Source organism: Dermacentor variabilis, chromosome 3, assembly GCF_050947875.1.
Source record: "Dermacentor variabilis isolate Ectoservices chromosome 3, ASM5094787v1, whole genome shotgun sequence".
Lineage (NCBI taxonomy): Eukaryota > Metazoa > Arthropoda > Arachnida > Ixodida > Ixodidae > Dermacentor > Dermacentor variabilis.
Genome location: NC_134570.1, coordinates 15,286,239 through 15,308,676, shown reverse-complemented (window position 1 = coordinate 15,308,676; position 22,438 = coordinate 15,286,239). Strand labels below are relative to the sequence as shown.

At 42.6% G+C, this 22,438-nt stretch overlaps 1 protein-coding gene across 4 annotated transcripts in view; it reads right to left on the bottom strand.

Moving 5' to 3' along the window:
- Positions 1 to 2,885: 2,885 nt before the first annotated feature.
- The window catches only part of LOC142575177 (solute carrier family 25 member 35-like), a 31,667-nt gene continuing 12,114 nt past the window's right edge, over positions 2,886 to 22,438 (bottom strand). Inside the window, exons 3-5 of one of the 4 annotated variants that reach the window (XR_012826600.1) lie at positions 11,260 to 11,433; positions 4,567 to 4,825; positions 2,886 to 3,180 (exon numbers count right to left, since the gene is read on the bottom strand). Coding sequence is in view for 1 of the 4 variants with exons in the window: in XM_075684269.1 (XP_075540384.1) it covers positions 4,673 to 4,825; positions 11,260 to 11,433 (327 nt within the window). In the remaining 3 variants the exon portion in view is untranslated. Of the gene's footprint in view, positions 4,826 to 11,259; positions 11,434 to 17,569; positions 17,728 to 22,438 lie in introns of all 4 variants that reach the window. The other 3 variants (XR_012826601.1, XR_012826602.1, XM_075684269.1) reach the window with 3 other exon arrangements.

Here is a 22,438-nt window from a genome sequence, read left to right as displayed (position 1 = left end):
TCCTCACGTGCACCAGGTACTCGCATGATTTCTCCGCGCACGTGAGCGCGCTCTCGCCTCGAGTCACTCGACCCACATGGCACTTGTTTTTCGCAGATCGTGACGATCGCCGTCAATAAAAACATGGTCAATACGAGGCCCATGATACTTCCTTTTTTCCACTTATCCTTTGCTCATTTATACATAAGCATTTCGAGCTTGAAACCAATGGCCAGGTGATATTCACAACACATACTTCAAATTTTGAGCTTGTAAGCCGAGCACATATGCAATGAACTGAAGTCAGCATACATATTATGTTTTATGTTGAAATGATATGGTGCACACCCAAATAATGTTGTGCTTGATACATAACAAGAAATACAAAACAACAGAACATCCAGTAGCTCTAGTTTGACACTGTCACTATGCATGTTACATAAACCGCTCTAAAAGCACAAGAATTTTATACATCGCCTATGTAACTTAGAAAAAAAAAAGTGCTGCGTCACCAGCGGACGTTCCTGCTTTTGTTTGTTTTTTTACACAGGCAGCAAATCTTGGCAGTCTAAGAAAACAGTCGAAAATGTTGAGAAGTGTAGCCGCTCATGAACGCACCAGACAGCCCCGTTCATAAATCGCAATGTAGCAAACTCTCGCTCATTATCAGTGTACAGAAGTACATATATACGTTGCTGTAATTACGCAAATGGCTCATATTGGCCTTCCACAATATTTAGTGCGCAAAATGGTCATCGAAGTTGGTTTTTACGCCTGCTGTTCACAGATAGTCTTACGATCACGGCCAAACACCGGTGCGCACACGGCAGCCGCAGTGTGTCGTGCGTATACGGCGGCCGAAGTCGCCCGGCAGAATCGAGAACGCGCGGTATCCGTTTACAAACTAAATTAAATGTATCCGATTTAGCTTGTGAAATTATACAATGAACGTACGCGCCTGTGAAACTGTCAGGTGTTAGTTTCGTCCTGCTTGGAAACATTCAATAGAAGCCGACGGCGGTCCCCGATGTTCATACCCAAAAGCACAAGCTTGCCTCATTCCGGCTCGAATTGACGAAATGTTTCCTTCGTAGCTAGCTCCGCGGAAGGGGAATAAACGCGTGCATAAGCTCTCGACAGCAGCGCTAAGCTGCTGCCCACAATCGTAGCACAGTTCCAGCAGTAAACACGATCGGCGTGCAGAACAATCACCGGCTGCATTACTTCGCACAAAATAACATTTTCTTTTCGCTCTCAGCAACCATTATCTCCGGGCACAAAGTATTTGTACTTGAGTAAACACTCAACCCGATGTGTCACCGAACATCAAGCTCTTCCAACACGGCGGCCTTCCCGCGACGCAGTCGGCTTGGAAGGTATATGGCGGTGGCCGCTCAGTGTTGCCAGTCAAATCCCGACCTTTGCGGTACTCTGAAAATTTTTTAGTGACTCTAGTCGCACAACAATTTACTTATAAAAGTGAACACGAGTTTCCCCCATCCTTCACCTGTGGCAGCTAGCACTCCGAGACACTACAACACTGCCTTCATCATTGGCCCAGTTTATTTATCCAGTGCACTACCTTTGCGATTGACCCAGGTCGGCGGCAGATAGGATGTGCCCTGCATCGACTGTTGTGCAACGCTATACACGACAAAAATGAGGCACATTTGCGACCAAGCTCATCTTCGAAATAGAACAGTGCAATATGCATGAAGGACAAAGACTGACAACAGGGGCACCGAGTTGCCCAAATCTTGGTCACTCATCTGTTTTATGCTGTTTGATTTCCATGTTAACCTACCAACTCAGTAGGACAGACACATGTCTCGGTCATGCCTGCACTGGACTGCGAGCTGCAAACATGCAACAGTGGAACAGAACTACAAGCATTCAATTAGACAAGAACACAGAGACGAGCACAGTACAGTACAAAGCAGTACAAGCTTCGCCTACCTTGACAATAATTTTCCATGCTTTGTCCACTTGTTTTTCATTTTTATCTTTTTACATTTTTTTTCTTTTCCCTGACGATAATGGCTGGTGTGCTTGCAGCTAATGCATATGACCTGTCATATACTTGGCAATAATTCAGTCTCAATCATGTAGGGTCACCGACAGTTGATTGACAAATAGCTGTGCACATTTATTATTGGGGTATGATTCACATAGACTGTCTGGCTAGCATATTTGTTTCGTACTGTACAGTCGCACGTGGGCAGATAATGCACAGTGTGCTAACAAGTGCAATTATTGATCCTTTCCTATCATTCTTTCTCGGGTGTTCTCTCACTAACATTAACACAATGCCCTGTCTGATCAATGAAGGTAGTTCCACACGACAAAGGCAACTGACACACCACACGAGTGGCACATGAAATGGAAGGATTTTTGTATGCAATTTCACATTGTCTTCTCTCATTACTGCGTCTTCCTTTAAAAAAAAATTGAAACCGAGGACTACTTGCTGCCAGTGAGAGCCATAGACATAACAGTACGGCAGTGACTGTCCCTCAATCCACACTGTTTGGCATTTGTGCGCATGTGCTAAGCCTAGCTATGTTATCCAACATCCCTAATGATCATGGCAGCACCATGGAGCTACAACACACATCAGGCAAGGCCAATGTGCATGAAAAAGATTGGTTAATTGGAGTTCAGAGTAAAAGAGGCTGTGAGAGAGACACTATGAGACTGTAGTAGATAATAATGACCACATGGGGTTCTTTAACGAGCACTCAAAGCTTGGTACATGAGCATCTTTACCTGCTGCCTCCATTGGAACATAGCTGCAACAAACTAGGAATTGAATGCACAACCTTATGGTCACCAGCAGAATGCCACACTGACCTATCCCAGCATGTATGTGAATGGAGCTGTGTGCATGCAAAGTAAAACAGAGGAGACACAGCTTTAGTGTTGCTTTTTATTTTCCAGTCTATGCTCCAATTGTCCAATAGTATGCATCTTTGACGTAGTGGGAAACAAGTGTCGCACTAAATTATACATCTCGGGAATAAAAAAAAAATATATGTTTACCTGTGCTCTACATCTGAACCCACAGGTACACAAGCTAATGAAACACAAGTAGAGGGCCTCACCTTACCACTGCATGCACATACTCGTGCCAATATAAGGAAATAAACCTACAGGTATTGTTTTTAACATAAGGACACATGAAATGCAACAGCATAGCAGCATCTGCAATGAACAATAAATGTTGCTTTAGTCATACAAGGAAAAATAAACCATCTGAAGCACTCATTAAAAGCGGCAAAGAAAAATAGTCACTGGTAAGATATGTACTTCAAGTACAAATAGTGACGGCATGCAAGATGGTTCAACAAAAGTAGTTACGAGCACAGATGAGATTCTGCAATATTCAGAAAGCTCCGCTTTCTTTACGTGGTTTTACTGGAGATCACAGGTCAACAAAGGGGAAATTAAACAAAGATTTCCACCTCGAAATAGCGTTCTCATAGTTAAAGCTACACAGCTATTTTTCATTAAATGAAGCTGGCACAATTTCACAGGATCAGGCACTAGATTCCTCAATATAACATTAATGTTAGCATTAAACACAGATGAATAAAATATATTAACAGCATAGAAAGTAGCTGTATTACCCAACTTGTTCTACGATTATACCTGTACAAAACCATAACAACCATTTCCAACCATTTGGAGAGACAAGGAGCTTGCCGAAAAAGCACACGTTTTATCATAAATCGGCTATCAAACAGTCATCAATGCCCTAAAATAAGTTCCAGTTCTATGGGTGAGAAAATGTTGAACTAAAGTTAAAATACTCCTATATATTTCCTTCTAGCCAAGGTCACACACAAGCTTGCAGGTAAACCACTACAGTAAAAGACAAGGCAAAAGAAGCATCAGTGGAAATATATTCTTTCACAGGTGTCATAATAAAGGCTGTTGGAATAAACAGTTGAGGCTTTTATCGCTCATTCATTCAGAATGTACACTTGTAAACTCTCAAAACCTCTTCAGCATATTTTGTTCCATAGCTCAACATGCTCCTGCGCACTTGAGTGAATACATCCATGTAAAAACTGTACACACAGAGAACACAGGGCACCATCAGCATAGCCAATGCTGATGCCCTGCTGCCACCAATCCTAAAAACTTTGCAATATGTGCCTAGTGAAAAGTATGATACAGAGATCTCAGCCATGCTGCCAACAGTCTTCAATAAGCACACAAGATTAGCCATTTTTTATAAGAGTGGAGGGGAGCTTAAATACTGTACAGGGAGAGAAGCTCCATTCCTTATAACTGTAGGGCTTCAACAGGGCGAGGAACAATGAACCAGAAATTTTCCTGTCATTACAAAACACCACCAGTCCACCTTCAAGGCCGCACCACGCTTCGGATGCTGAACAAGACAGCATTTGTACTTCCTTGAACAAAGCCTTACAAAACAGCAAGTCCCATACTTATCTCTGCAGCAGATAAGCAAAGTGAACATTTGGCCCAAAGTGTTAAAACACACTTTCTTGACAGTGTAGCTGCAAAGAGGCAACGCACACACAAACATTAAAGATCATGCTGCATCACAATTGTGCCCACCTTCAGTCATTTGGTAAAGCCAAGCGAAGTCCTGGATGTCTGACAATGATGCCAAGTCTAAAGAACAAGGAAGGGGAGCAAGAAACTAAACGTGGGACCAGAATCGTCAGGCAGCCTCGACACTGGGCTGTGAGAAGAGTGCATACTCTCGCCGCAGTTCCGACCAGAAGACGAGACTCAGCACAGTGTGGGGGCCAAGCCTGAGGAAGCTGGCTGTCACGCCCTTGTAGAAACCCAAAGGTCCTTCTGTCTTGAACACCTGCATCAATTTCAACAAGATGCCGTCAGGCATGTTAAGCAGAAAACGCCGTTTGCATGGCACAGTTGGCAGCAGTTCTTCGGTAAAAGATTCATGCATGTCCAAGGACTTCCCAAGGTCCTGAAAAAGCACTTCGAAGGATTAAAGAAATATGTTTGAGGTGTTGAAAACAAAATGCATAACAGGCAAACTTTTCTTATTGTGAACAAACAAAAATGGTACACAAGAAAGAGCTTATCGATCAAACCAGCTGCTCGACCACCACCAGCCAGCATAAATCTAAACCTGATTGGGTTCACTTAACTTGCAGATAGCACCAGCCTTGAATCCATATTTTTAAGGAATATCTGTTAAGCACAATGAAAAATAACATTTAAGACATTCTAGCACTTCATAAATCTCAAAGGTGCGCTAACACCTTTGATACCCGAGAAACATGCCAGAATGAATGCAATGCTGTTCTATAAGTGGATTCTGAAAGAAATTTCTTGAAAAGTAAATAATACAGTTGGAGAGATAAGGAGTTCCACATTTACCTTCCCCATTCTCCCTCGAATAATTGCTTCCTCTCTTATTGTGCAGCACAGACACCAATGCCCTGCCTACGTCTTTTTTCCTTATGTTGTGGTGGCAACAGGCTGCACACACAGGTTCCACACCGGAAGCACAAGTACTACAGTACCAGCACCACAGGGCATGGCAAAAAAGATCTGCCCAAGACTCTTTGGACACCACCTAGTGGTGAACATCAAAGTCTCCGCTGCTGCTCGTTCATTTTCTCACACATTGTTAGTCACACTTATGCTGTGGCAGACGCCATGGCAACCTGTAACCCAACTGACAGTTGGAAACACCTCATTACCTAGCATGTCAGAGGATCCTTTTGGAATGTTGACTACAACTAGCTGGCCTGCTCAAAGGGTCATATAGTAGCTCCAAACACAATATATGCTTTCCAAATGTACATGTGGTTGACATCCATTGCTGCTGCAAGTTTGAAGTGAACCGTCATAGTCAGGGAGGAACAGCAGCACAGAGAGTGCCAAGGCATAGCACCATGGGCACCCCTGTATCATTACAACTGCCACTTCCCCATTTTCATTCCCATGCTTACGATTTCACACTCGTATGCTCTCATTAGCCATGCAGGGTTTGTAGCAGTTTTTGAAACCCTTGAACACAAAAATGACATCCTAAAGGACTTCAAAACCCTTAAAGGAGTACTGAAATATTTCTTTAACATCACTGGCTTTGGTACGATGCTTCTGCCATATTTCGGTCACTTAAGCATTCCTTTCTGCTTCAGGAGCTCAGAACCAACATGTTATGAAATCCATAGGCATGCACAGGGATACCCAAAAGGGAGGGGGCCAAGCCATATTGCAGCCCCCGCCCAGGTTGCACCAAGTTGGCGTGCATTGAAAAACGAGACTCTGCAACAGTGACGAATGCAAAAAACATTTTAAGAAAAAAATAAGAAAAAAGTCGAAAAGGTGCACTGCAGTTGATTGAAGCTACAAGCACTTGGCACTTCCGACCAGTCGCACCGGTTCAGCAGCGAAAAGGTATCCAGGGAGCTTAAAGCATAAGGGAGCATAAAGTGCAGCCTACTTTATGTATTTTGCCAGTGGTCCATTGGTGCTACCCTTTAGTGACGTGGGGGAGGTGGGGAGCAAATGCTGCTGAAGGATTTGTGTGCCATAACAGGGTGTCTACCATGTTGACATTTCCAAATTCCCCGAGTTTTCCAGGTTTTCCCTGAGTGCCGTTGCACACTTCCCTGAGTGATGCAGAACTATGTTTTACGTCAAGACGGGCTGAAACCATATCGCTTGATGCAGTCACTCTCTAGTAAGCACATGAAAAAAAATAAAAAGCGACTTAATCCAATTTGAATACTAAGGAGTAGTGTTTATGTTATTCAAAAAGAGAACAGAAGGCAGGGGTTAGTAAAATGCACAGCAAATAAAGTGTCTTCGAAAAAAATTGCAAATGAAGTCAGACATTCACAAATACGAATAAAAAGGAGATGCACATAGAAGCAAATATATTCGAATATGAGCTATTTCTATCAACTGATAGCAAGCTCATGCAGTGGTATGAGGCCCGAACTCTGTCAGAATTGAGATTCTCTTTCAACCGCTCGTCAGTCAACCTCAACTCTCCTGACATACTCTCAGCCCGCGCACGACGCGTGAGTGTTGTGTTTCACTGCTTTAATTAGATTATTTTGGTTTGGATGAGGGACACCTGCATCTCGCCATCAGCCAAAATTTTGTTTTTCGAGCTCAAACTTCTTCAAAACGGCGGCAGCAAGCTTCCTTTCCCGTTTATTCCTCAATGCATACATCATTTCTGTTCTTGTCCTCCTCCTTCCACTCGTTCACCCTAAGGACCATTTGAAGCATCTTGGCCAGTTGCACAGTACATGACCGATTTATAGAACTCCCTAGGGGTCGGGAAAACGGTCGAAAAATCGGCCAGTTGGAAAAAAATAAATGCGTGTCATTTACTGCCCTTAGGGGCTCAAACCTCGACAGGCACATTCGAAAACGCTCTGAAGGCCTGTCGGTACACATATTAGGCATATCGGCGCTCGTACTGCGACAGGAAATACAGGGTGCACCCGTGTATAATTAAGGAATGCATACTGTGTTCCGTGCCAATAGCCCCTTCCCACGCTTATGCTTCACTGCAATACTTCTGCGTATGCTTCACCATGTAACATTTCTGTACAGAGGCGAAGCTGACTTTCGGGAACCGGCATTATGCAACGCACCGTGTTTTCTAAGTTACTAAGCCAATCACGAGGACCACAAATTCGGAGTCCGTGCCATTGCTGACAGCAGCTAATTCTTTCAATAAAAATACTCGGCATCCGACGGCAAGAAGCTTCATAGCGAACGTCGAAGCAGCTAGGCCTAGCGTTGCCGCAGTGGTGGCAACGGCTGTCAGCGGATCTACGTGCAAGAGTGCCGGTTCGAGGTGGCGAAGTAATCAAAACAGCAGCGGTGGTACCTTTGATTATTGCAGTTCCGGACCCGCGGTCACGGCAAAACGTCCGGAAAATCAGACGGCGAAGAGTTCTTGCGTCCGAAATTTTACACGTTCTGATACGTTGACTCTATGGGTTATGTGGCGGTGCCGCGAAGCCGTCCGAATTATCGGGAATCGGGAAAGCCAGTCGTTGACTGCACACTGGCAACTCCTCCAGCCGACGACAGCGCGTCAAAGACGATTCATTACGATTCCTGTCTATTGCTTGAGCCAGCATTACCGCGACTTTCGACCCTTTCAACAAAATTGGCGCTAATTTTCCCTGATAGAGGCCCAAATTCCCTAAGTTTTCCCTGACTTTTTCCAGACTACTCAAAATCCCTGAGAATTCTCGGTTTTCCCGGTTGGTAGACACCCTGCATAAATATAAGTAAAAGGGCAATTTGCAAGGAAGACTGCAATAATTTTAGCATAAAAGATGAAACTACTACTTGACTAGACTGCCAACAACACTGAATGACGGACTACATGCAAAAATCACAGGCTATCGCGTTGGCTTCCTCCACGACACTAAGGTGGCTTGCATTATTTGTTTTGTTTATGCACTGCTTCAAAAACGTTTGTCATATCGCTTCTGATAATTTGCAGTACAGTGGAACCCTGATTATAAGATTTTCTCGGGAACGCGAAAAAGTGTAGTAAAATGCGGGCGTTGTAAAATCCGAACATAAATTATGCCTATAAAAATACTACTTATATTGCGCGATGGATTTACGAGAAACTTGAATGTAAACTACTAACATACTCTACAGGGCTTGAAAACCCAAATTACCAAAAAAGTAAATCCGATAAGAATTAATGCTGGAGTACAGGTACCAAACAAACCTTTACGGCACTCCACTGCCCACTGCCGTGATTCCCGCCAGCCGGCGTGAACTTTAAAAAAAGTCGGTTTCTTTTGGACCTTGTTTGATCCGTGAACCAAGAGCTTTCGCTTGAGTTGCGCAACATCCAAAAGGAGGTCCTCTGCGGCGTCACGTGAACAGATAAAGTTACGGATGCCGTCTATGTGCCGTAGCACCTCGGTGAACGTGGTAGGCACTCACAGGCACGGCATCTACAGCGTCATCGTTGTCCTCGTCCAATGTCGCAGCGGTGTCGGCAAACTTTCCAACAACGAGCATGGGCAGCCTCTCGGAACCATTCTCATTAGCACAGAATAGTGCTGTCACACACTCTTTACTACGCTTGCCACCATGACAGCTGTCACCCGTAAACGCAAGGGTTCGCTCGGGCTGCATATGGTAAAAAATACCACTCTCATCGGCGTTGAAAACGTTGCAGGGCTTGTATGCAGCAATCATCTCCGGCAGCGACTCCATCCACTCGTTCACTGTCGAAACGTCCACGGAAGTGCTTTCTCCGCAGGAGCGGCTGTACACAATTTTATTTCATTTTTTAAAGTGCTCCAGCCACCCGTTCGATGCCTGAAAGCCATCAATGCCCAGACGCAATGCAACAAGGTCCACCTTTTCTTTCAGAATGGCACCGTCAGCGTTGATCACAGAGCTCCGTGCTTGATGCAGCCGCTTGATGAGAACTTTTTCTAACTTCTCATGCTGTCCTTCTTTTGCCGCCGCTTTCCGCTTGAGCACGAACCTGTTGGCATTCTGCAATAACACCGCTTTGTTTGCCAGGACGGTCTTAAGTGAAGATTCGGGTATCTTAAAGTCCCGGGCAAAGCTGGCTTTCGTGGCTCCATGCTGCTTTTCCGCTTTCTTGATAAGATTCAGCTTATCACCGAGTGACAGAACTGTCCACTTTAGGGACATTGTGCGTCGCGTTGCTCCACACAACTCAACACCTCCACTGAACGCTGGTCGCTAGGATTACGCCATAGAACACGTGCGATAAACCTAGGCCTCTCCGCGCTACCTTGTCGGCGATCTGCTGCTGGGAAACTGGAAGGAGAGAAATGCTTCCCCAACATGACGAGAGGCAACACCGAGAAGAGAGGGAGAAAGTGATTGTGGAGAAGAAAAGGTGCTATTTCAGCACAGCGGGCGTCGCGGGTGGCTGCTGGTGGGGGGGAGAGAAACGCATGCGGAGAGACGGAGCGAGGAAAGAGACCCGCGGTACTTTCCTTTCATCCGCCGTTCCGTCCCACGCTTCGCGAGGGTCGTCGTATAACGCAGGTCAGGCGTAAAATTGCGTCAGATAACCGGGGTTTTTAATGCACTGCTTCAATGGGGACTTCGCCGGGTCTGCGCTAATCTGTCATAAAACCCAGGTTGTCGCATAACCGGGGTTCCACAGTACGTTGTTTAGCAGATGGAGAACAGAAACCACTCTTTTAACAGTTGGGATTTAATATTTGGCTTGTTTTTTCATTCAAAAATACTGAATAGCTCTTTTTTGAACATGAACACGAATAGCGAGTGTGCAACAATCAATTCGTATTCGCAACTTTGACTGTTTGCCCACCCCTAACACAGTCAAATACCTTTCTTATAACGAAAGTGCTCAAGTGCTCCAAAATTCTTCGTTATACAGGTCACTTCGCTGTAAAGACACAGCACCACACCACAGTTAGACAAAAAACAACCTTATCTAACACGAATTCAATAGATACTTAGAGAAGTATAGTAGGTCACTAAACTTTTTGTGTTCACTTCATTTGACAGAATGTACCGAGGTTCACAGGATGGTCCGAGGGGAAAGGCAGGAGCTACGCAAAGCAAAGCTGCACATCATCGAATGCTGCTATTGCTTCCCTTATCAAAATTCTGAGTTCACTTAAGGGATCTTCATCACTGTTGCCTTCGTTGACATTCACATCTTTTCTGCCCTAGAAGGCTTCAAATATGTCGCCGGTCGTCAGTTACGATTAAAACATCACGTCGTCACCAACTACGACCCATTCGTCAGTTGTCACAACCACTGATGCATTACAACAAGCAGCATACAAGTTCACTGATTCCTGGAGCAATGCAGCAGGGCTATTACTGATATAGGCATGCTCATCAAGTGCATCGCTAGCATTATACATAGCACAGAGCGCACCTTGGCGACACATGTGGAGGGCAACAACGGTACCACTACGTGAAGTTCGTTGTAAAGCAACAAAGAATCCATTGGAGACACCTACATTTCTTCATTGTAAAGACCAATTCGTTGTAGTGGTCTTTGTTGTAGAGGCATTAACAATATGTATGAAAGATAGAAATTTAACAGGTACATATTCAATCCTTCATTATACAGGCCATTTCAATGTAGAGACGTTCATTGTAGAGGTGTTCGACTATACTAATCTTGGCACACAAAAAAAAATTCCTGAGCTACTACTAAGACCTGTTCATAAGGGTTCAATAATACTATATAACAGCACAATGCTAGTGACTGCAGCTGACTAGGTATGCTAGGGAAAAAGAAATTACCTTTGCAAAGCAGTCAAACACGTTTTTATACATGAGGCCTTTGCCAGTAGCATCTGTAGGCTGGTTGTACAGACGCGTGCAGCAGACGTCAAACGGAGTCATGGTGGCCACAACCACCAACCCACTTGCTGAACTGGCCACGAGTGCTTCAAGCCAGGACCGCTCTCGAAATATCTGCAAGCAGAAGGAACACTGCATAAAATGCACAAGTTTCTCAATGCTGCTCATGAAGAGCAGCCAAAAGAAACCAATGCACAGCAGCAATGGGCTTGAGCCAGGTGTTGTTTCAAGGTGCCTGAACGTGCCATGTGATCATGATTTCATCTGCCAGCACAGCATCATAAATTTTAGCTGCAACTGGCATCAAGCACAGAGGCAAAATGGCACAAAATGAGAGTTGACCAGATCAGCTGGGATGAGAAAAATGCTTATGAGGCACTACAGAAAGAAGGAGACCATGTGTTCTAAGTAACATTGCAGCACAAAAAAAAATAGGATGTCCATATGGCTGCCGAGTTCAAATGAACAAAGCATGGCCCCAAAAAAAGAAAAACAAATAATGGGTGCACAATAGCTAATCAGGGCTTCTTTACTGGAGCACATTTATCATGGAGTAAATATTGACCCGACCATTGCCAACAAGTGCACCCCACATGTTCCTGGGCTTCCCTAGGAATGTCATTAAAGCTTGTGATATTAAGAAGCATGAAGCAGTGGCTCTCAAACCTCAGTGCTGAAGAATTCTATCACAACTGCATAATTATGCAGGCCCCTTATTATGCAAGCAAATAAAATTGGGTACTTGCACTACACATGCGAGCAAAAATAAGCCAAATGATCCGTAGCACAGCATGCTGATCAGTTTTGCGGCATACACAAGCATGTGGTAACTGGCACGAAATATCCCTTTCAAGAATGTCTAAAAAGTACGGCAAATACAATCGCACTGTTCTAGGCACTTTTCATAGTGGCAATATGGCTGCACAATTTTTCTTGCTTACTAACATGTAAACTGCATTAGCTACATTAAAGAGGCCCTGAAGCACTTTTCTAGCTAATCACAGAATGGCATCACTATTAAAGAATGTTCTCATACAAATTTCCTGCCGCAAACATTTTTTGTACCCTTATAGTATAAGCAAAGTTAGATGTGGTTATTGCACCAATGAGTGGCTTTCTCTCTCCTTTCGTCCTCACTAGCCTGCCGGAAGCTACACTGGGGAAGTGGCAAGGGGCAAAGGTCCACCCGAAAGTTGAGTGGCTCACTGGCGAGACCCTGTGGGGACAGCAGTATCTACGCTATGCAGCACGCAGCGGCTATCTAGGAGGCCACATAGTTACACACAATTGTCGTGTGTAGACCAACAATGCAAAGATGAAATGCTTTTTCCATCTTTTTGGGTTCTGAAATATATATTTACCTTAAATTGAGCAATAAAAGAATTATAGAGAATGTGCTCATGATCGTGAAATCAGCCAAGTTGGTGGGCTTCGCTGCTTGCGATGAGAACATCGTGAAGGCAAGAGAAAGCGATTTTTTACTGTTTCTGACATGAGATTGCAAATTCCCTGCTGCATGCAGTGCAATAACATTTGGCTCATATGTTCACAGGAGCCTCTTCCACAGATCAGCAGCATTTTTTTTTTTTTTGCTATGTTCAAAAAGTGCTTTAGGGCCCCTTTAACTGCAACTAACAACGTGGTGCTCCAATAAACACTGGACAATACCACAGGATTATGGCACAATGCCCCAGGCAACCCGTGAACCGGCAGAGTTGCATGCTTGTTGACACGGGTCCCTTTCTCGTCATTCCAATTTAAATGTGTTCCTGCAAGTGAGCCTTGGCATTGCTTATATAAAACAGAGAAACATCAATTATGATAGTATGGATGTGCACATGACCTGTGAAGATTTGCAAGTTCTGCATAAGCCAAGGTGGGTCATAAAATTCTTTTTTTACTTTATTATTTTCAATGCCGTTAAAAAATATTATGAGTGCTATTGTAGCCTTTTCCTAAAGGCACCTCCATGATAGCTTCGAGTGATCAGCACAGTGGTTGAACAGAAGTGTTGCTGGAGTCAACATCCTTACAAGGGGAACTTCTATTCAGCAAGGCAAAGACAAGCCCCCTTTCGAAACATTAGCTTCCAGTGGTATTTCTTGTTCTACCACTGTTCATCACTTCAAGCCTTTGTCTTCCTGTAATCATATGCCTTGTTTGGATACGCAATGGATTAATACAATAGAAGCACCACTTTAGTTCTGCTGTGATGGTTAGAATTCAGTTATAAAAGCCAGTAATTGGCATTTTTCTCCTCCTTAATGTGCCATCACTTTTCAGTAGACTGCAACAGATGCAATTTTCTCACCATTATTTTGTGCCTGGATTTCGACCGATTTCTTATTTACGATATGCAACTTTTGTTTGAACATTTCCCTCTTAATTTGTATTTTTGTATGTTTGTCTTATTATGCATTTGACATTGCATGCTGTCTAAGCAGATAGAATTTGCACATCAACACTGCTACTGCCATTACTTGTGCAAGCGCACTGTAGAGTGCAAGCATTTGCATATTTGAACCTACAGTAGGTGCCCTGCTACATTTGAAAGGGACACTAGAGGCAAATATTAGGTCAAGCTAAAGTAAGAGATGAATACTAAGCAAATCTAAGATGTGAATATTACCAAAAACAGAGCTTTAGTAAGTGACAGAATGAAGTAAGCATAGGACACGATTTGAGACTTGAAAGGGATTTTCCACCACTAGACCAATCACATAACACTGTTTCACTATAATTGTGTCACTAGTGGTCAAACACTAATAAAAAAGATTATTGCACCACATTTCAATATCGAAGATAATGCTGCTTGTCAACTTCAATTCTCAGAAAGAGCTCATTCACGCTACCCTTGACGATGCTGACCCAGGATGAAGAGCTTCCGTTTTTGCTCGTGCTCTCCCGTTTTGGTAGTTTCAACACTATGCAAGGGTGCGCTGGTTCTGCTGACTCGCAAAGCTCATGCTGACTGCATGAAGCAGAAAATGACCCACTCATGTAATGCTGCGAGCATAAATCACTGGAATGCAGGACAGCACCACAAGTCAACGTGTTGTTATCGGAAGCGTCAACAAGTTCCACAAGTGACAAGCTTTTAAAGATGATTGGCAGGTTGTGTTCATGATAGGCACGTGCTACGTTTTGGCCTTGTCAACACAATTTGGCTCTGTTTCCAACCACCCTGTCAGGTTTCATGCAAAAAAAAAAAAAGAAAAAACATAGCACCACTCACCGGTTACTCACTGACGGTGGCAAACAGTGGTGATGATGTATGTTTTGTCCCACTCCCTTGCTTATCAGGGGTGAAATGCATTAAAGCATCAGGGTGAAATGCATTAGAAATGCATTAAAGGTATGCAGTCCCTTCAGTTGCAATTTTCTCTGCAACGAAGTCGTTTCTCAGTACAAAATAAATTCTGCAAAGTTTCTGGTATGGTATTTTAACAGTATGCACTGATATTTGCCTTTAGTGCCCAGTGAGCTCAAATATAATAACATTGCACACAGTAAACTACTAAGTAAGCTTAAGTGTCAGTGCAAAGAATGATGCAGCAATCAACCAGGCCCAGCAAACCCGCTGTGCCAGTGATGGTAGCTATGCTCCTGCTCGCCAGAAAGCACAGCCTGTCAGAGTGACTGCAAGGTTTACATCCTAGCTCCTGCGTCAGCCACAAATGCAGCACAATGTGCGGTGCCATTTTAAAGCGAAAGCTTTAAGAGACCCGTTATGCAGAAAATCCGGCGGCATTGTTTGTGCACTGACTGTACGTTGTACATGCGCAAAAACTCCCAATGTAAGTAATGAATTAATAAAAATCATTAAGAGGTCGAAGAATGTTCACAGTGATGCCAAATTTCTCAGGAAGTTTCCTGTAACCAAAGGAAAGTAATTGAACAGTAAAGAAAATTGGGGTTTAGGTGAAAATAGAACCCAGGAACTTCAGGAAGCGAAACAGCCACAAAGGCTCATTGGTTCAAACGTGTTAGAGGGGGTCGTAGTGAATGTTTGTGGTCCGACTTAGTAAAGTGTCTTAGAGAAATGTACTGTTGCATACATGGTACTTATGAGCACAGTAATTAAGAATAGGTTAATTAGACTGAAATGAATAATAAATAAAAGTGTTGGGATGGTTCATTGCAGTTAAACAAATGAATGTGTGTGCATGTGTGACGTATCGATAAGCAGGCTGTTCTGACTTGGTAAAGTGTCTTGAAGAAACGTACCGACACACACATGGCAATTGTGAGTATATAAATTATGAATGAGGTAATTAGACTCAAGTAAAGGAGTGTGGTGGTTCACTGAACTTAAACGAATGAATGCATGTGTATGTGTGATGTATCGATGAGAAGGTTGTGGTTTGAATATATAGTATCGTTAATGAGTAAGTTAATTACAGGTTTTATGCGAGTGTTTGCATGCTTCACTGAATTTGAATTGAAGTGAATTATGTGAAGAGAATGATGTATTGAAGCAAAAAATTGTAAGAGAAAAAGTTTGATGAAAGCATATAATGTGAACAGTGATGTGATGGAAAGCAAATGGTGATACAAAGTAAACAATGTCATAGCAATGAGAAGCAAGTGATTGTGTGAAATTGATGTACAACAGGAAGTCGGTCATTGTATGCGTCGAGAGCATGAGAAGCAGGCAGTGGCGAGAAACGAGAGCATGAGAAGTAGTCAAGGCCCTTTAATGCTATTGCATTCTACAGTTAAATATGAAGCTTATGCGTTTCCCAAGTTTTTTCAGGGAAATCTACAGCTAAGCTCCATTCAGGTGTGTTTACATTTGCATGCTTCCTGTGCACAGTTGTCACAGTGTAAATCAACAAACTCCATCCACATCATTTATTTTATTGATGTCTCTCTATTCATGCCTTTCACCTATGACGAAGTATATGTCCCGTTCACTAATGAAGCAACCTTACTGGCTAGAGTAATGCTTCTGTTTGATTCTGCTCACAGAAAAGCTCTCCAAATAGATAACATCAACCACTGTCCAAAAATTATGCTCTTTGATAGGATTCTACTGCAAATACTAGCCTAATGCGACACCAAAGCAGCAAACGGAGCATGCACCACCACTGAATATACGGTGCACACTACTGGTCCCTGACTGTGCCATGCTTATTTTCGGAATATCATGTACCTATAAACCAATGAAAAACTTGTGTTGTTAAAGATGTGCACAAGGTGCTGCCACCTCAGGCATCACATCATGATACAGGAGCCAGAGAACACACAGTGTCGCTGTTACAGACTTTTGATGCTCTTTGTATTCTCACTTTCTCTGCTGGCAACTACATTGCTTACCCAATCAGCAAAACTGCAGTGTTTTCTCATTTCCTATTCATTGCACACTGAACATGCGACATGAAGTTCTCTTCTGTGCTCTTATGGCTATCATCTCACAATTCCTACTAGTACTAGAGGCCCATAACATGGCAAAACAGTTGCATTTATCAATGCCGCTGTACTCAAGCACTTTGTTCTCCAAACACGTTTCTTTCATTAATATATCCACAGTATTGCGGGTATTACGACCTTGGTCATTGTGATGAAGATGATGACAGGGAGCTTGGCTATTCTGGGACTTGGCTACTGTAAAATGCTATTCCTCGGAGAACCCGGGATCTCATATAATTAGTATTTATAAGCAAGTCAAAACACGCTGGTCTTCTTTCTTTTTAAAACTTTGCCAAATGTGTGCCTGTGTGCTTGCTCCACTTTGAATAACTATATACAGAACCCACAGTTAGAGATGAGGGCATAGCATGATCCACTGTTTACAGTGACAGTGCAATACACAGCATGTTAGCACTGTTGCTTATCAAGCCAGACTACTTCTACACCGTTCTTGTTTTTGCTTTGTCTTTTTCTTCTAATATGCTGGCTAAACTTGTGTTCTAGTGTTGGAACTCATTTTATAGTAGCAAAGGTTTATGACAATATCACATGAACCGATGAAGTGCTACTTTTCTAAGGGTTCACTCTTTTTCAGATCACATATCAGAGCAGAGGAGCACCCTGTTAGAGGTACCAGCATCTCATTGCAAACATTTAATATTAAGAAATAGAAGATAAGGCAATGGCAACAATGGCAGTTCAGTACACCTTTGTGCACATTTTCTTTCACTGTTGTGGAATAAAAGCGGGGAAGTGTTTGCCAAGCCACACGGTTTTGGATGGCAAGTACGGCTACAAAGCAAGAACACACTGTTGGCAACAGGGCTGCACAGCAAACCTTCCACAGTGCCGAAGGGGGCTCTCTGGCACCGCACGCTGCACCGGCCGCAGACAGGAGCTGCAGGCATGGGAATCACACCTCGAGGAATGATGTGTCCCCTTCCATTGGGTGGCTGAGCCAGGGTTCGAGCAAACACCTTCATGTCTGCACGCCTGCTTTATGAAACAAGGGGCGAACGCTAAGGCAGAGAGAGACACTCCGCTCCTTTCACGGCCATCTGTCGCTCACAGGGCAATGGAACTGCCTTCCATTGTGCAGAGATTGATAGGAATGCGAAAATAAAACACAAGACCATATTTGGAAGATGTTCAACATTTCAAGAAGAAAGAGCAAGAAAAAAATGTTTCATGTTATGTAGGGGTGTGCAAATATTCGAAATTTTGAATATGAATTGTCTTTTCTATACCATTGCATTCGAGAAATTGCTATTCGAAATTGTCGAACATTCCTTGCCATTCAAATATAACATTTATTACTGGCTACAGGGAGAGAGGCTTATACAAGTCAGGATTGTTATGAATGATTCTCTTGCAGGAAAGCGGCAGTTGTAGCCAAGAAAGCAGTTTCGAGGCAAACACATGGCATAGATAGCTACTGCTTAACACTTTCCTGTCTTTCAATAAGAATGCCTCGCTCTTAGGCAGCCTATATACGAATTTATTTTCTCGATTTAGGCTAAGTAACTTATTATTTGGCAAACATCTCCATGTCTGCACCTCTCTAAAACAATGTGCAGGGCTGTAGTACTACCGCTTCTCTCCTTCAACATAGACAGCATCTCGTGCACTTGCTGTTCCCTTGCTTCATTATTCTCATGATGCACTGAATAGCTTAAGGCAACTGTTCCCAATTTCTAAGCTACCCAACTAGACATCCAGCTGCAAAGGGTATTACATGCATTTATCAAATAATCTATATAACCCTCTCCTTTTTTTTTTTTTTTACCAAACGAACCCTATGCGACCTTTTTTTTTTTGTTTAGAAATGAGAAAATATTTTATATTCTATTCAATACTCGGAGGTCATCTTTCTCGAATATTCATGCTTAATTCAGCAATTTCACTACTCAAACACCCCTATGCTATGCAAAAAGAGTCAAATAGTTCATCACAAGTGGCAATCATCATACTTGTCAGCCCCAATCCACTTTCAATTGAGCTTTCAAAACGGAGTCTGGGTGCAGTATTGCAGCTGCATTGGAGATTACCAAGATGCCTACATTTTAAGCGAAAACATTTTTTTTATCTACCAGGCAAAGACAATTTGGTTGCAAATTTCACCATGCTACACTGCCATGATATGTGTATAAGTGTCTATTAATGTGTGACATAACTACAGCAATATTATTGTCAAGCACTAAAAACAAATCTAGAAAAAGAAAATTTTTCATACCATATTTCATTTAGTTGCTATGAATCGGGCACTTCCAGTTCCCCCCATTCTTCTCACTTTCTGCATGAATGTGTTTCATGCAATAATCAATGCACTGTACACAATACTGTACATCTTTTGAAAGAAATGTTTCTGGTCATAAGAGGATGTTTCAGCACTATGCGAATACATGGAAAATGTGCAAATACTCTCATTATGCAACTGCTGAATTTATTTGATTGAAATTCATAGCTTTTAAGGAAAGGTCATATTCTAGGAACTGTAGGTAGTAGACTTCCTATTCAGACTTCTTTCTGGCAAGATTAAGAAAAGAAATGGGCACATCAAGTCAACTTCATCACTTTACAACAAAAATAGATAGTGCAGTTCCGTAAACAGTATTTAATAGTGTGTTTAAATTATAAGAAAGTTGGTGCATTACATATGACTCCAGAAAGTGAACATCGGCAAATCATACATGAAGGATGTTCCTTACATATACTGTAACTTAACAAATTTTAAACTTCAGGCATAATTTTTCAATTTATTTACTCTGATTGAAATTTCATTATGTCCACCCACACCTGCACAACATCTCAAGCCTTGAATTAAAAACCAAGTAAGTGTCACTAAAATTTGCAACATTAGCAACAAACTTTATGAATATCAGTTAATCAAGTGAATGTCTAAAGACAGCACTGCTCCGTTTCATATGTATTTAAATAAGGGAGGACTCAAGCTAAAGCTTCCCCTGGCAGGTAATGAAAACAAATTGAATAATAAACTGTTCAAATATAGCCACTCACGAGTTTTTCAGCCCTTCCCATTCATAGTTAGAAGAAACTAATTTCTCTGCTTCAGGCTTCAAGTAAGGATTCTCAAGGATCAACTGCTGTTAATGTAAGAAATGTTGATTCAAAACTAGCTCTGTAAATAAATACAAAAATTTTGTGTACACAGGTCTGTACACAGTGAATTAATAACAACATTTAGTGAGAGCTTTCAACATTGGCTTTTAGATTTTCTACAGCTAGAGATAAACATTTATGTGGACAATCAGACTAGGATAGACAATTCGACGGCAAATGCAGATCATTATATGGTGTTGAAAGTTGGAAAACTACACTTTGGGGCACATATTAGGCATCAGAATGGAGGGGGTCTGAATTAATCTGACCCATAGAGCAAGTTCCTCATTCTACTTTATCAGAATGTGGTTGCAGCAGCCCAGAAATGAACCTTCTACTTGTGCTCAGCAGCAGAATATCGCAGCGACTGAGCTACCTGGAAAAATATATGCCTTGTTTATCCCTTGTACAATCAACTCCCGTTAATCCGACCATCAACAAAATTGACTGAGTTATCTGGTAGGTCAAATTAAACAAGATGCAGGAAAAATGCCAGAACACAGCCAATTCATTTGACAACAGTATTTTCCCCATTCTAACAAGCTACCAAAACAAATGTATGCATGTCCAAAGTAGAAGACTGATGTGGAAATGACATTAAAGCTTCTAAACAAAGTAGAAGAAGTTACTAATGTGGTCATTACAGGCATCAGGCATGTGCGTGCCGATTGGTCCAAGTTCGAATGATCTGGTGACAGCCATTTATGGATCGAAATAACCAAAGTTTGGGCACTGTTGAAGCTTGGGCAAGTTGGTGTGACATTCTTTCTTCAACAGCATTTCAATGTTGCGTATGTGCACACATACCGTCCTTGTCCTTTGTGCTGCTAAAGAAGAAAAAGTTTGGGCCCACAGAAATGCATGGGTGCTGGACAGGACCTTCGGCCAGGATTGAATTAACCGGAGTCGAAATAATGAAAGTCTACTGTATTCAATGAAGGGTCTAAAAGACCCTGTTCCAAGAGATTTTTTTAATATGTATATAAAATAATTCTGTATTGTCTGAATGTGTGGCAGTGAAGCAAATTCAATCTACAATCATGGGCAATAAAGACTCATTCTTGGCAATACCAGTACAAACTGACACTGTAACCTCACTAAACATTTGAAGTGAACCACTAAATTTATGCTCAAGAAAGATGTTTTCTACTTTCAACATTCAGTTCATGTTTGATCTTGTCGCCTAAATCTTTTTTTTCAACTATACCTAGACTTCCATTATTTGATTCTGGTTGATTCAATTTTTCAGAAAATTCGATCCCAACCAAAGGTCCCAGCAGGCACCAATACATTTATATGGGATGAAACATCCGTTACTTCGATCTCAAAATATGCCTTTGCCGAATAATTAGAACTTGACTGATCAGCTTCGCCGCTATACAGCTGCGACATGCGGTGAAGCATACCAAGACTGAAAAGGGGCTGTTATCACTGGACAGTCCAGTGTGCTTGGGGCACATTTCCCCCCTCAATACCCGAGTGCTCTTTGCAAGTTATGTCAGGCAACTAGAGCAACGCTCTCACACATGTTGTGGGAGTGTCCTGTTATATCAGCTAAAATGGCAGTAGCTCTGGAGGCTCTTGCATCGAAGTGGGCCACCACTCTGCGCAGTTCCAACTTCAAGATGGAGTGGGCAGTCCAGCGGACCCGAGAGGTGGCGACTAGGCAAGGCCTCAAAGTCGCCCGATTGGAGACCTGAGCCAAGGTCATTAAAACTTTGCCGGATTAACAATGAAGTTGTTTCCATCCATAAGCGTTTAATTATACCGTGCACGCGCAGTCTCCAGTCGGTACGAATACCTAGATGCTAAATAAGCATACTGGCAGCCATTCAGAGCCATTTCAGTGGTGATTTGAGCCCTCGTTTCCCCCACGATGCATGTCACGTATATGTGACTGTTAACGGGGCCCAGTAAACATTCCTTCATTATACATGCAAACAGACGCCGCGCACCAAGAAGCAGAGAAAAATCATCCGTGTTTTGGGAAAGTAGCAAGATGAAAAAAAGCTCAAGAAGTTCAGGGAACGTTTACAGCCAACAAAAGAGCACGGGTCTTTCTTAAGCTCTAAAGGCCTGCCAGTAAACTTATTAGGCATCTCGGTGCTCGTACTGGACACGTGTAAATTAAAGAACACATTCTACATCTCTGACAGGGACCCCTTTCCCTGGTTGGTATGCTTCACCACACAACAGCTGTATTGTGGCGAAGCTAACATCAAAGGCAAATACTGCCAAGTAACTTAACATGTTCCGGCGTTTTTTTTTTTTTTTTTTTCATTTCGACCCACTGGATAATTTGACCAGTTTCGTCGGTCCCGCCAGGGCCAATTAACGTAAGTCGACTGTGCACATATTCATTTATTTGCACTGACCAAGTGCAGTGTGCACGACATAAAAAACAAGAACAATAGTTTTCATTACGAGAAGCACAGAAATTATTTTTCCCGACTGCTTGTTCCAACATAGCTGGATAGAATGCTTATACGAAGTTCTTTTGAAACATCTGCAGGAACACCATAACAATAGTGAACCAAGAATGCTCTTTCTACGGTACTAAAAAGTGTGATCTCAATGCTGGACATGC